The 12,419-nt window shown below is 48.7% G+C and overlaps 1 protein-coding gene and 1 long non-coding RNA gene across 4 annotated transcripts in view; one reads left to right on the top strand and one right to left on the bottom strand.

The window, feature by feature from the left end:
- FOSL2 (FOS like 2, AP-1 transcription factor subunit) overlaps positions 1–6,727 on the bottom strand; it is a 29,217-nt gene extending 22,490 nt beyond the window's left edge. The window contains exon 1 of one of the 3 annotated variants that reach the window (XM_035111503.3): positions 6,409–6,727. Coding sequence is in view for 1 of the 3 variants with exons in the window: in XM_035111501.3 (XP_034967392.1) it covers positions 4,105–4,203 (99 nt within the window). In the remaining 2 variants the exon portion in view is untranslated. Of the gene's footprint in view, positions 1–3,495; positions 3,751–4,104; positions 5,215–6,408 lie in introns of those variants that run through there. The other 2 variants (XM_035111501.3, XM_035111502.3) reach the window with 2 other exon arrangements.
- LOC148686338 (uncharacterized) overlaps positions 4,073–12,419 on the top strand; it is a 29,745-nt gene continuing 21,398 nt past the window's right edge. The window contains exon 1 of the long non-coding RNA XR_015949116.1: positions 4,073–4,211. This is a non-coding gene — a long non-coding RNA (uncharacterized LOC148686338). The remainder of the gene's footprint in view (positions 4,212–12,419) is intronic.

Here is a 12,419-nt window from a genome sequence, read left to right as displayed (position 1 = left end):
AAAACAGTGCGATTTACATGGCATAACATTTTATTATTCACTGCAAACAATCCTTTTATTTGTGGCATGCTTAAAACTAACCAATAGTTAAGTTGTGTGCTCAGTCAAGGACAGTCTTCTAACCCATATATAGCAGTTTCACCATTTTGAGTACCATATTTTTCCGTCTATAAGACGCCCCCTATTTTGGGGGACTCAGATTTAAGATTTAAGAAAATGGGGGAGATGGCCTCCGTGTATAAGACGCCCCCACATTTTTGTCATTATTTTTAAGGGGAAAAAACCTAGTTTTATACACGGAAAAATACGGTATATTTCTAATACAGTGGTACCTCGGGTTACAGACGCTTCAGGTTACAGACTCCGCTAACCTAGAAATAGTACCTCGGGTTAAGAACTTTCCTTCAGGATGAGAACACAAATTGCATGGTAGCGGCGCAGCGGCAGCAGGAGGCTCCATTAGCTAAAGTGGTACCTCAGGTTAAGAACAGTTTCAGGTTAAGAGCAGACCTCCAGAACGAATTAAGTTCTTAACCAGAGGTACCACTGTATAGTAGCTTCAAATCCAATGGACACACAAATTGGATGGATTTATGGATTGCAACTGTGATAACACAGCTGCACAGATTTCTGGAAATCAGGTTGTATAATACTGCTGTATTAGCAAAGGCCAATTTGTTGTTTCATTGTAAATACTGCTATATGTTTTCCACAGTCTCAACTATAAAAGTGGCCTTTATGACCGTGGTACGTTTGCCAGTTTGCTGAAATAGCTACACTTCAAGTATTATTTGAAGGAAAACTCTACTGGACTCAACTCTACTGCATCCTTGTCCTAAACTTATTTCTTGGTAGAAGGCCTACTGATTTCTGTGGAGACTACACTAGCGTAGTAAGAACTGTGGCTTATCTATTTTCTACTCGAGAATCTTGATGCCTCTTCATAATCCTGAAAAGATTTGTTTGTTTGTTTTAACATGCTGACATGTTTAAGCCTGAAGATTATTGGGAGGGTGGAGAGAGAAAGAGAGAAGAGGACCTCGAAAAACAGAGGGGAAAAGTATTTCAGCAGCCATGCCAGCTTAGAACACTGGCAGAGACCAGGAAAAACATATTTGCCTCCAGAGATCTTGCTTTTTAAAAAGTTGCTACTATTAAAAGAGAGAAAGAAATCACAATGAGAATAAAGTAGAAGTGTGTGCTTTTAGTCAATGTGAATAACATGCTTAGTGTTTCATTTACTCATCTCAGAAAACTGAAGTCTTATTTGTGAAAGGGGGAGAAGGGCCAAATCATTCTGAAGGAACTGTGGAGCCATGGGGGAGTGGGGGATAATACAATGTTCCTTTTGGTATGGGGCTACAGAACCTTCCTCAAATATCCTGGTTGCTACCACACACATTTTTCAATGTCTTCTGGGAAATCAGCTTAAACAATAAAAAAAACTACCCCTCATTTTGCAAACAGAAATGAGTAAATAAAAGCACATTTAGACAAATATATCTAATTCGTATAGACTATCCCAACTTCAGCACTTGGAAAGAAACCAATTTTCCACATCTTTCTAGACCCCTTCCCAGGAAAGGGATCTAAAATGAAAAATACAGAGATTTGTTTTCTTGTTTTCTACAGAGGGTCTTTCAAAAACACTGTAGCTTAATTCACAAACCCATTCAACTGAATCAAAGTGGATTTAAATCTGGCTTGGTGGCTAGACCTGTTTCTTTGCATTTCTCAAGCAGCCCAATCTTCGGAAGATGTCTCTTAATTTAATGCCCTTGATCTGCCACCAAGCCTGCAAAATATGATTAAAACTCCATTTCAGGGTGTGGGGTCCAAACAGCTGGCTTTCCAATACATTTGTCTCTCACGAATGCATATAAATATGTAAAACTGGGACTGTGACCAAGGAACATTGGAGAGATTCCTTTCATGTTCCATTTGCTATCTCTACACATGTGTATGTGTTGCGAATAAGGAGATAAGGAGCTGGAGGAAGTGAAAGAGCAACAGGTTAAAAGCAAATCTACCCAAAAAGTTATCAGAAGTGCTACTCTTTCTCTCACTTTACATAATCCCAGCATCCTGCTTGTATAACCAAAGCCAAAGAAAGAGTGATTACTTCTCCATTAGGGTTCTCACTTCTGACCCTCCTCAAAAGTCCATTACAAACCATTTAGTTCATTCAGCTGTCATGGGCAAGGCCAGGCACCCCCAAACTGGGCCCTCCAGACGTTTTGAGGACTACAATTCCCATCATCCCTGGCAACCGATCCTATTAGCTAGGGATGATGGGAGTTGTAGTCCCAAAACATCTGGAGGGCCAAGTTTGGGGATGCCTGGGCAAGCCACGCCATGTGTTCAGGTGATATTCAACAAGTGATCAGGAGTCCCCACCTATAGTCAAAAGCTTTTCTATTTTCCCAAGCCTACCCGATCTGAATCACATCAACCAATGGATAGGCTACAGATAAATATCCCCCACAAGGCTTCCTGGAATCCAAACCCACCACCTTTGAAAAGGTCGTTACAAAGTGAATTGTGCCACTACATTTCCTTGAGGTCTTGGGGCAGAAGTCAAACCAAGCAAAGTCAATTTGAACTAGGAGGAAACTGCTGTTCAAAAGTGGGTCACTTCTTCAAGCTTTCCAGCAATGTAAAAAGGAAGGTTGTTTTGAGGATTGCAGCATAACTTTTTATTTTTGGGTTGGTGGGTGTCTGAGTTATTTCCCCAGCATGTCCAGACAATGTGATTTTCTTCCACGCGAGCCACAACCGATGTTGAGACCGACATGTCCCTTTTTAGACTGTTTACGCTCCACCAGGAGTTTCAGTCCACATTAACAACACACAGCAAAGCCCAAGTCAGCCCCATTGACTCAATAAAGTGTCCTCTCAGGTAAAGAGGTCTAGGATTGCAGCCTGCATAAGTCGGGCCCACACTTCCGGCAACTACTCACGGTTACCCCTTTGTGCGCGTGTATTCTCTCCCCCCCCCCCCAATTTCCGACTGAGGCAAAGTTTGTGGCCACTACCCCGCTGCTCTCCTGCCAATGCGCACGTAGAGCACTGTTGGCGAAGACGCGCGCGTCTGGGGCACTCCGACTCCTCACACCGTTGCCCTGTGTCCCCTTTACCTCTCTTCCCGACGTGCTTAGAAACACACCCCGAGCAGATACCTCTGCGCGTTACCCAAAACTGCCACTAGGCAAAAGGCCATCTCCCCTTTGGGCCAAGGAGAGGCACACCCAGAGGGTAGAGCCAGGACCCAAGAGAGAAGACCCTCACCGGGAACTTAAGAGCTGCCGTGGGTTCCGTCCTCCCACTCCCATCCCCGTTTCCCCCGCACGTATGGACCGGTCCCCAATTCAGTCCAGCAATGGTTGCGCGCGCGCCGGGGTGTTTCTTCCTTCCAAGCGCACAGTTCAAGCAAAGGCACCACCGGGTTGCAGAAGCAGCTACGATCTCTTCCCCCCGAGAGAAACCCGCGCTTACTTGTAGCCCCGATCGCCGCCTCGGCGGCTCCGCGTCGCAGCCCAGGCTGCCTCTCGGCTCCGGCGCCCTGGCGAGCTCGAAACTTCCAGCTCCGGCGCGGCTTTGCGCTCGCCCGCCCAAACTCTCGCAACAGCAGCGCCGCCGCCGCCAAGCAGCCGCTTCCGCCTCCTTTTAAGGTGTCTCGGCGACTGTTGGACTGGAGGCCAAAGGCGACGCGCCGCCGCCTCTCCTTCTTCGCCCTGATCTGCGACTGAGGGAGAGGTCGGAGCGCGCTCGCAGGAGGTGGACTGGGGTGTGGTTAGTGAACTTTGCTGTTTGGTTAAGGAGCTAGGAGCCGAGGAGGTGGCGGCGGCGCTCGCTCGCTCACCGGAAAGCGCACGGAGAAGGGGGAAAGGACACGGGGAGAAGAACAACTAGTATCAGGGACCTGGATTGCGCGAAATCACCTACGATCTCCGTATACACAGAGCGACAGGAAACATGCTGAGATCACCTAACTCCTCTTCCAGGTAAAATGCCCTCAGAGGCATTTCGAGATTTAAGAGGGGAAAGCATAGAAAGGGACCACTCCGTGGACAAAAAAGTGTGTCGTCCCCCCCACGCCCCTACCTGTTGAGCTGTGATGCTGTTGTAAGTTTCCGGGTGGCCTGGAGAACCGCTGCTTCCCCGGGAGGAGGTATCAAAGTTCCCTGGAAAATCCTGGTACATTGTCCGAGGTGAGAAATAAACTTTGAAATCTTAAAAAAAACAAAAACCTGTGCACGCTGTTTGTTTGTTTTGTTCCTCCCTCAGTCCCTCCCTGTCTTGTTCGCTTCCGATCTTTTTATTTACTGCCTTAGAATTTTCCAAATGAACTCAAGTGGATCTGGCAGGGTGTTGCTCCCCCCTCCCTTTTCTCTATTTTAAGCAATGAAAAATAAGTCCTTTCCTGGTTTTTTGTTTCTTGCGACAGCACTGTGGGAATTAAAAAATAAATCCAAAAAAATACCTCCCGCATACAGTGCAGAAGGGAAAAAAAGCACGCGCTCTAGAGGCAAATCATTGCCACTCAGGCGATAATCAAAACAATATACTTATAAAAAAATAGTTTTCCAAAGGCGACTTTTATTTCTACAGAAGAGAAAGCTTGATGTATCTCGTTTGCCTTCCTTCCAACTTTCTGTGGAGATCTCCCTACTGCTTTCAAAGCCCCGGTCGCCCTGTAGTTTTTAAATCAGGAGCATCTAAACCTCCTGTATAATTAAGCCCTTCAGAAAAGTGCCAGCTTCCTGCTCCAACTGGACTGGATGGATGACTCAGCCCGGGATCGGAGGCTCCTGATCGTTAGTTGTTGCTGCTTAAAAATACTCCCCCGAATTATTGATCCCTTAACCCTTGATGCTGCCCTTCTTGGCCATAAAAGCGATCTTTCTTTCCCCCTCCCTCTCTTTCTCTCTCTAGTATCCTTGTTCTCGGAGCTCCTTTACTCTCCCTGAATGAGTCAGTGCAATGGCATTAGTTCAAATCCACAGTCTTATTATTCCATCTGCCTGCCTCTGAAGATCTGTACCATGTGGATTCGCAAACGTCAAACTCGCAGGCTTCTGGCCCCGCCCCGCCACGCGGAGCCTCCCACTTGGCGGAGGAGGGAGAACAGGGCCAGAGCGCGCTGTCCTTTCAGCCCCGCGGAGCCAAACCCAGCCCAGGCGGCTCCCCGCTCTCCTTGCACCGTTTTCCGTTTCTGCGGAGCCGCAGCCCGGCCCGTTCGCCTGGTGGGCTCGATTTCCCGGCCGCGGCCTCCTCGTGTCACGTCCCCCGTCCCCTCCCGGCGCGTAGGCTTAGTCTGTTCCATTGTCGCAGGTCGCCGTTGCCAAAGATGGTCATTTGCGTTGTACTACGCGAGCGGGTTTCCTTGGTTAGAGTGACGCGCTCGGAGAGGGATTCCCTGGTCGTCTGCAACAGACCGAACTCCGCTTAAAGGGGAACAGGATCGAAACGCTAATAATAATAATACTAATAATATTGGGGCGGCTGATGGTGGGGGGTGGGGGGAGAGAAAGGTGAAGAGAAGCCGACACTTTATTCTCGGCGCCGGTGGATTTTCTTAAATGCTGCTTGTGCAAAACTCGAGTGTGGGCGGCTTGCGCTATTGTGGCAGAATACATAGGCCGCTTAGCACCGCGACCCAAAGCAAGGGAAGGGTGGGGAAGATTTGCATCAAGACGCATTGTTTGCAAAAGGGCGTTTGCTCACTCCCAAGTACGTGCTACCGATCTTGGGTGGCATGTCAGGTTTAGCGTGCCGGGGAGTAGAAGCCGCGGCGGAGATAAAAAGAATCGATGGTGCCGCGCAACTTGGCGGAAGCTTAGTACCGAGTCGATTTGCCCCGCCCCGCCCGCGCGGTACTCCCTTTGCCCGCTTATTCTTGTTCTTCTTTGCCCCAAATGCAATTTGCAGTAATCGTCGTAGAGCGGCCACTCGATCTCATAATGCATTCCCCCGCTTTGCCGGGTCTACTTTAAGTAGCGAGCTCCTAATTCCATTCAACTATTAAAATTGCAGCGCTGCCCAGGAAGTAACTGAAAGATCCCCATAGCCGTCCAGGCTTTTCCCTAAACCTGCTGGACGCTCCCCGTTTCCCTAAACTGCCCGTGGTAGACCCTAAATAATTCCGAGTTTATTTCTTTGCAAGCCTCACTTGCCAACAGACCGATGAGGAAAATCTAGACTTTGATAACACGAGATCGCGCAAGTCTATGAAGTCCCGTGGAAATGCGGGGGGGGGAGGAGCTTATTTCAGGATCGACATGTTTAGACTTGTACACAAGCCCCATCGGACACAGTGGGCCTCACTTCTAAGTAAACAAACGTTCGGTTGCAAGAGCCCTGTTCACTTGCCTGAGAAGCAGCCCCGATGAACTCTGGAGGGCTTACCTCTGAGTAGTAAGCACATACAGGATCGGGCCCAAAGAACCTTAAAAGAAACGCAGACCAAACGATACACGTGTCGCAGGCGCTTGCGAAGGCGAGCTCACACGATCCACGCCTGATCGCTGCGCTTTGCCAGAGTGGGCGCGGAGCTGCGGAACTGCAGCCGCCGCCAGAAATGTCTTGAGCGGCGTAAACCGTTTGAGAAGGGTAAACAGCTCGGAATCCGTCCGTACTGCTGGGATCCCTGCTAAGAGCCGACACGGGGATTTGGTCGCGTCCCCTGAGCGGCTGCTAGGCCGCTGCCACCCCTGGCTGGAGAGAGAGAGAGACGCACGCTGTTCCCTTTCCCTTCCGTCGGGCCCGCCCCTTCCAGGAATGCCTCCCGGGTGGGAGGAGCGCTTTGCAGCTGAGTTGTGCTGCAGCCGCCGCTGTTGCTGCTTTGCACGCACGCACGCACGGCCGGGCGGTGTTCCCTGCTCGGCTCGGGTGTCTTCCAGTAAAGTTACGTGGCTGCTGGCTAACCCCCAGAGATCAAGGAGTTTTACTATGGAATTTGGGACGGTCGCTGCTGATGCAACCGTGCAAGGCTTTGCGTTCGCGGCGAGAAATGGCGAGCAAGCAGGGGAGGCTGCGGGCGGGATTCGGGAAATGCAGTGGGGGCAAATCCTGGACGGAGGCGCGGGGAAGAGGGGATGGGCGCTGGAATTTCCCACCGAAGATTACGTCTGCCCCAACCTTTCCTCCCCCCCCCCACTTTTTTGAGGGGGCGGGGGAAACAAGGGCTCCCCAGGAAGTGAGGCGCGAACTGTTCCCGCTGCGTTTGTTTGTTTTGTGTGTTTGGAAATTTGTTTTTTGTTTTTTGTTTTTGCATTGGTAAAAAGCCGTCTCGAACAAAGGCCAGCATTTCAGGAGAGTCAGAAGGAAACGCCTGAGAAAGAAAGCCTCAAGCTGTAGGGCTTGCAGGATGCCAAGGACCAGATGAATGTCGAAATTACAACAACAACAACAACAACAACAACAACAACAACAACAGAATGCCTATCATAATATAAAGTTGCTTCCAGAAGTGTATCTAGGTCCTTATCAGCAAAAACACACGAATTAAAATATTGTGGTCCTTTAAAAAAAGGGTTTGTTGTGATAAATTTATGGGGCATAAGGCTATCAATGGCTACTAGCCAGGGTAGCTTTATTCTGCCGTCAGTGTGGGGGTCAGCACACCCCTGAATACAAGTTACTGGAATTGCAGGTGCAAAGTGTGCTATTGCACTCAATTCTGGAAAGCTACCCTTATGAGGAACGGTTGAAGGAGTTGGGTATGTTTAGCTTGGGAAAGCAGAGACAGAGAGGATATTTGATAGCCACCTAATATCTGAAGGGCTGTCACATGGTGGATGTAGCAAGCTTGTTTTTCCTGCTCTGGAGGGCAGGACTCGAACCAAGGGCTTCAAGTTGCAAGAAATGAGATTCCAACTAAACATCAGGAGCAACATTCTGACAGTAAAAGCTGTTTGATAGTGGAATGGACTCCTTTGGAAGGTGGTGGACTCTCCTTCCTTGGAGGTCTTTTAAGCAGTGGTTGGTCAGCTGTCATGCATGATTTAGTTAAGATTCCTGCATTGCAGGGGGTTGCGCTAGATGACCCTCAGGGTCCCTTCCAACTCTATACAGTTCTTTGATTCCATGATTCCTGATTGTGGGCTCCCCACATTTCGTTGGCTGGTGTGAGAACAGGTTGATGGACTAGATGGGCTTTGGCCCGATCCAAAAGGCTCTCACATTCTTATTGTGCCTTTGTGATGAGGTGGGCTATGGTGCCAGGATGGGGAACGTGGCCCTCCAGCTGAGCAACTGGCCATGTTGGCTGAGGCTGATGGAAGGTACTGTGGAGTACTGTGTCCAGTTCTGGGCACCACAGTTCAAGAAGGATACTGATAAGCTGGAACGTGTCCAGAAGAGAGCAACCAAAATGGTCAAAGGCCTGGAAATGATGCCTTATGAGGAACGGCTTAGGGAGCTGGGTATGTTTAGCCTGGAGAAGAGAAGGTTAAGGGGTGATATGATAACCATGTTCAAATATATAAAAGGATGTCATATAGAGGAGGGAGAAAGGTTGTTTTCTGCTGCTCCAGAGAAGCGGACACGGAGCAACGGATTCAAACTACAAGAAAGAAAATTCCACCTAAACATTAGGAAGAACTTCCTGACAGTAAGAGCTGTTCGGCAGTGGAATTTGCTGCCAAGGAGTGTGGTGGAGTCTCCTTCTTTGGAGGTCTTTAAGCAGAGGCTTGACAGCCATCTGTCAGGAATGCTTTGATGGTGTTTCCTGCTTGGCAGGGGGTTGGACTGGATGGCCCTTGTGGTCTCTTCCAACTCTATGATTCTATGATTCTAAGGTGGAGTTTATCTGGAGAGACACAGAACCCACGAAAGCACCTGTCACAATCAGTTTGCTAGTTTTTAAGCTTCTACGAGACCTGTGGGGGATATAGATGTTTACGGTATTGCTCAAAATGGGAGGGTTCAGAGATTCTGCTGGTGCTTCTTCCTATCCCTCCACCGCAGTGAGCCAAATAAAAGCTGAACATCATGAAAACAGTGTAGGGAGCAGGAAATATCCAGGACAAAGGTCATGCTGTAAGGGACTCCACCCTTCACTAATTATTGACTCCATATATGGAGTTATGTGCTCCGTTTCTGAAAGGGACATTCTGTTCCACATCAGTACTTTTATGGCTCCCAATCCGAACACTTGCTGAGCCAGTAGACATGTCTGAGATCAGTGGATCAATGGGCCATTACCTCCCAAGAAAAGATGGAAGGGATTCTCTTCCTACTTTATGCAGCAGTGTTGTCTGCCAGAGCACAACTGCTGAGTCCCATAATAACTGCTCTTTATTCTGACTCCATTGTAGCTGTATATTAGATACCTCCTTTATTGCAAAAAGTCTCTGGATAATAAACATGTGATCATTGATCCTAGAATCAAAGGATTAATCGACAGCCTTGGAGCAAAGTGTGGTGCTGATTAGCTACACAAAGACAGCATGTTCTCAGATGTCCTGAGGAAGGGAGGCCCGAGCGACGTGGACTTAAAAACAAGAGCCTGGAACTTGTTGGCACAATGGAAGCTGCAGGACAACATGCTTGCAGTTATTGTTCATTTAATTAGCAGCACTTGACTGGCAATATTTTTTTATTAACCTTAGCGACAGAGCAGAGCTGGTCTTTAACATCTCTGTATTCTAGGCAAGAGAAAGTGGCTTGCCCAAGGCCACCCAGTGAATTCTTGAACCAGCAGCTTTTCAGTATAGCAGACGAGTCTTAGGAGTAATCTGCTGCTCAAAGTTGTCAGGGTTCGATTTGGATTGGTCCAGTTTTCTCATTGTGAAAACCTTATGGGTAAAGGGGTGTAGCTCAGTGTAGGGGTTTGCAGGCAGATGGTCCCAGGTTCAGTCAACAGCATCTCCATCCAGGTAGTCTGGACCCGTCTGAAATTCTGGAGAGCCACTTGCCAGATAGTGAACAGTACTGATGAGCTTAGACTGGATCAGCAGTTGGGCCCCGTATAGAGCAATTTCCTATTTTAAGGATTACTATCAGATTAGATGCATGCTCTCGGTACAGTATGTTTTTTTGCCTGTGGGAGGTCCCAGGTTCAGTCGCTGATATCTCCAGGCAGGGCTATAAAAGGCTCCTGTCTAAAATCTCAGCAAGTCGGTGCCAATTAGTGCAGACAATACTGAACTAGATAGACACTGTATGAGTCAGCTTCCTATGCAAGGCTAAGGCCTTAAAACTGTTTGGGGCTTCCTGTTCTGTTGAATCCTAGCATGTTCCCCTTGGCTAGCCCAGACTTACAAATATTTACTTAGAAGGCGGTTGCCTGTGGCTCTGAGCACAGCTGTACCTTTCCTAGCCTCAAGAGGGAGGGGAAACTCTTGCCTGGAGCCAACTAGAACGGCTATCTTCGATTCCTGCCACTCAAGAGGCTGATTCTGGGCCAGCTGCTCTGTGCTCCAGGCAGCTTAGTGGCAATTCTATGCATAAAGGTAGCTATGTCTTTACTTAGGGTATCTACTCAAGAGTAGACCCATTGAAGTTAATGGACATGACTCACTTAGTTTCATTCATTTCAGTTGGTCGGCTCTTGAGGAGTTGAAAACAACCCTTGAGATTCCGTTTCCATTCTCCTCATTAAAACGTTTACATCCTGCTCGTCCACAACAAGCTCACAGCAGCAGCTAACAAAATTGGTGAGAAGAAGAGTAAGATAGCCATTTAGAAAGCAAACAAACCACTAAAACAGCATAAAACACTAAAACGGCAGAGAGGTGCGATTTAAAAAATAGAAACGGTTACTGCAATGGTTTGCCTAGCCAAGCTGAAAACCGTGCCAGGAGGGAGCACCCATCGTCTCTGGAAAGCCTTTTGGTTGGAAGCTGCCTAGAGTTTCTGGGGCAACCCAGTCAGATGGGCAGGGTTTAAGTAATAACTTTATTATTATGGTTAAACCAGCCTTAGAATGTAGGAATAGCCCTGCTAGATCCCACAGAGATAACCCAAAGCAGCGCGTAAGAGAAATAGCCCTCTCCCTGTGCTGTTTTCCAGTGACTGGCTTTCAGGAGTGTACTTCTCATGCTCAAGGCAGCATACAGCCTTTGCGACTAGCCAGGGGTGTTGTGTGGAGGGGGCTGGGGGGCCATGACCCCAGGTGCATTTTTGAGAGGTGGCGCAACCAGGTGCCTCCCTCCCAGTCTCCCTCATTGGAGTCTGGCTCCAGCGGGCAAGGCTCCAGCGCGCAACTAAATCCTTGCACCCAGCCACAGCTCTGCTCCTGGGTCAGGTCTGACCCAGGAGGTGGAGAAAAGGAGGAGAATTGCAGTTCCCTCTTCTCGGCTGGGCAGCGCCATACCCAACCTGGGCAGCAGGAGCCTCTGCAACTAGCAGCTGTGTCTTGCCCCTTTCATATAAAGCTGTCCAAGTTGGTGTCCATCACTAAATCCCGTGGTAGCAGATTCCATCATTTATTGAGGGAGTGCGCCCTTTTGCCTCTCCTTAATCGTTCACCATTCATCGGCCGATTCCATGCTCTAGGAACATGAGAGACGGAGATATAAGCCTTGGTCAATATCATGCATCTCTACCACATCTCACCTTTACCCCCCTGTGCTTTCCAGGCACAGGACAAGCGGAAGTGTGGATGGGCCTCAGTAGAAGGCAGCTTCCTCTGTTCCTAAGCCTAGGTCAGCCAGCCAGCCAGGACTTCCTGATAGGGTCTCCCTTGTGTTAAATGAACATGTACAATTCACACAGAACAGCGATCAGCAATGAAAGACTCCTGAGGTCCCCACCCCCACCCCAGTTGTCAAACTAGAAAGGAAAAAGTAATAGCAACTGGCAGCTATGGCAATGGCTCGCCGCTCCAAAAGGGTGTGGGAGAATGTGATGCTAACAAACAAAACCAAGATGACGATCTACCAGGCTTGTTCTGTTGAGCATGTTGCTTTATGGAAGCGAGTCTTTGGCAACTTAGAACTGCCAGGAGCAACGCCCCAACACCTGCCAAGGTTCAGGGAATCCTACCCCTCCCCCGGTGGCAGCAAAAAAAGCAGGTAACAAGAAGAGCCCTCACCACGTAATTTTTTCAGGATTTACAGAGAGAGAGAAAGGAATGTGTTGTCGTTTAGTCGTGTCCGACTCTTCATGACCCCATGGACCATAGCACGCCAGGCACTCCTGTCTTCCACTGCCTCCCGCAGTTTGGTCAGACTCACGTTGGTGGCTTCGAGAACACTGTCCAACCATCTTGTCCTCTGTCGTCCCCTTCTCCTTGTGCCCTCCATCTTTCCCAACATCAAGGTCTTTTCCAAGGATTCTTCTCTTCTGATGAGATGGCCAAAGTATTGGAGCCTCAGCTTCACGATCTGTCCTTCCTGTGAGCACTCTGCTGATTTCCTTCAGAATGGTTTGATCTTCTTGCAGTCCATGGGACTCTCAAGAGCAGGCATCCC

Source organism: Zootoca vivipara, chromosome 3 (genome assembly GCF_965207765.1).
Source record: "Zootoca vivipara chromosome 3, rZooViv2.hap1.1, whole genome shotgun sequence".
In the NCBI taxonomy this organism is placed as follows: domain Eukaryota; kingdom Metazoa; phylum Chordata; class Lepidosauria; order Squamata; family Lacertidae; genus Zootoca; species Zootoca vivipara.
The sequence above is the reverse complement of the archived record's forward strand: the minus strand, read 5'-3'. Positions and strand labels throughout refer to the sequence as shown.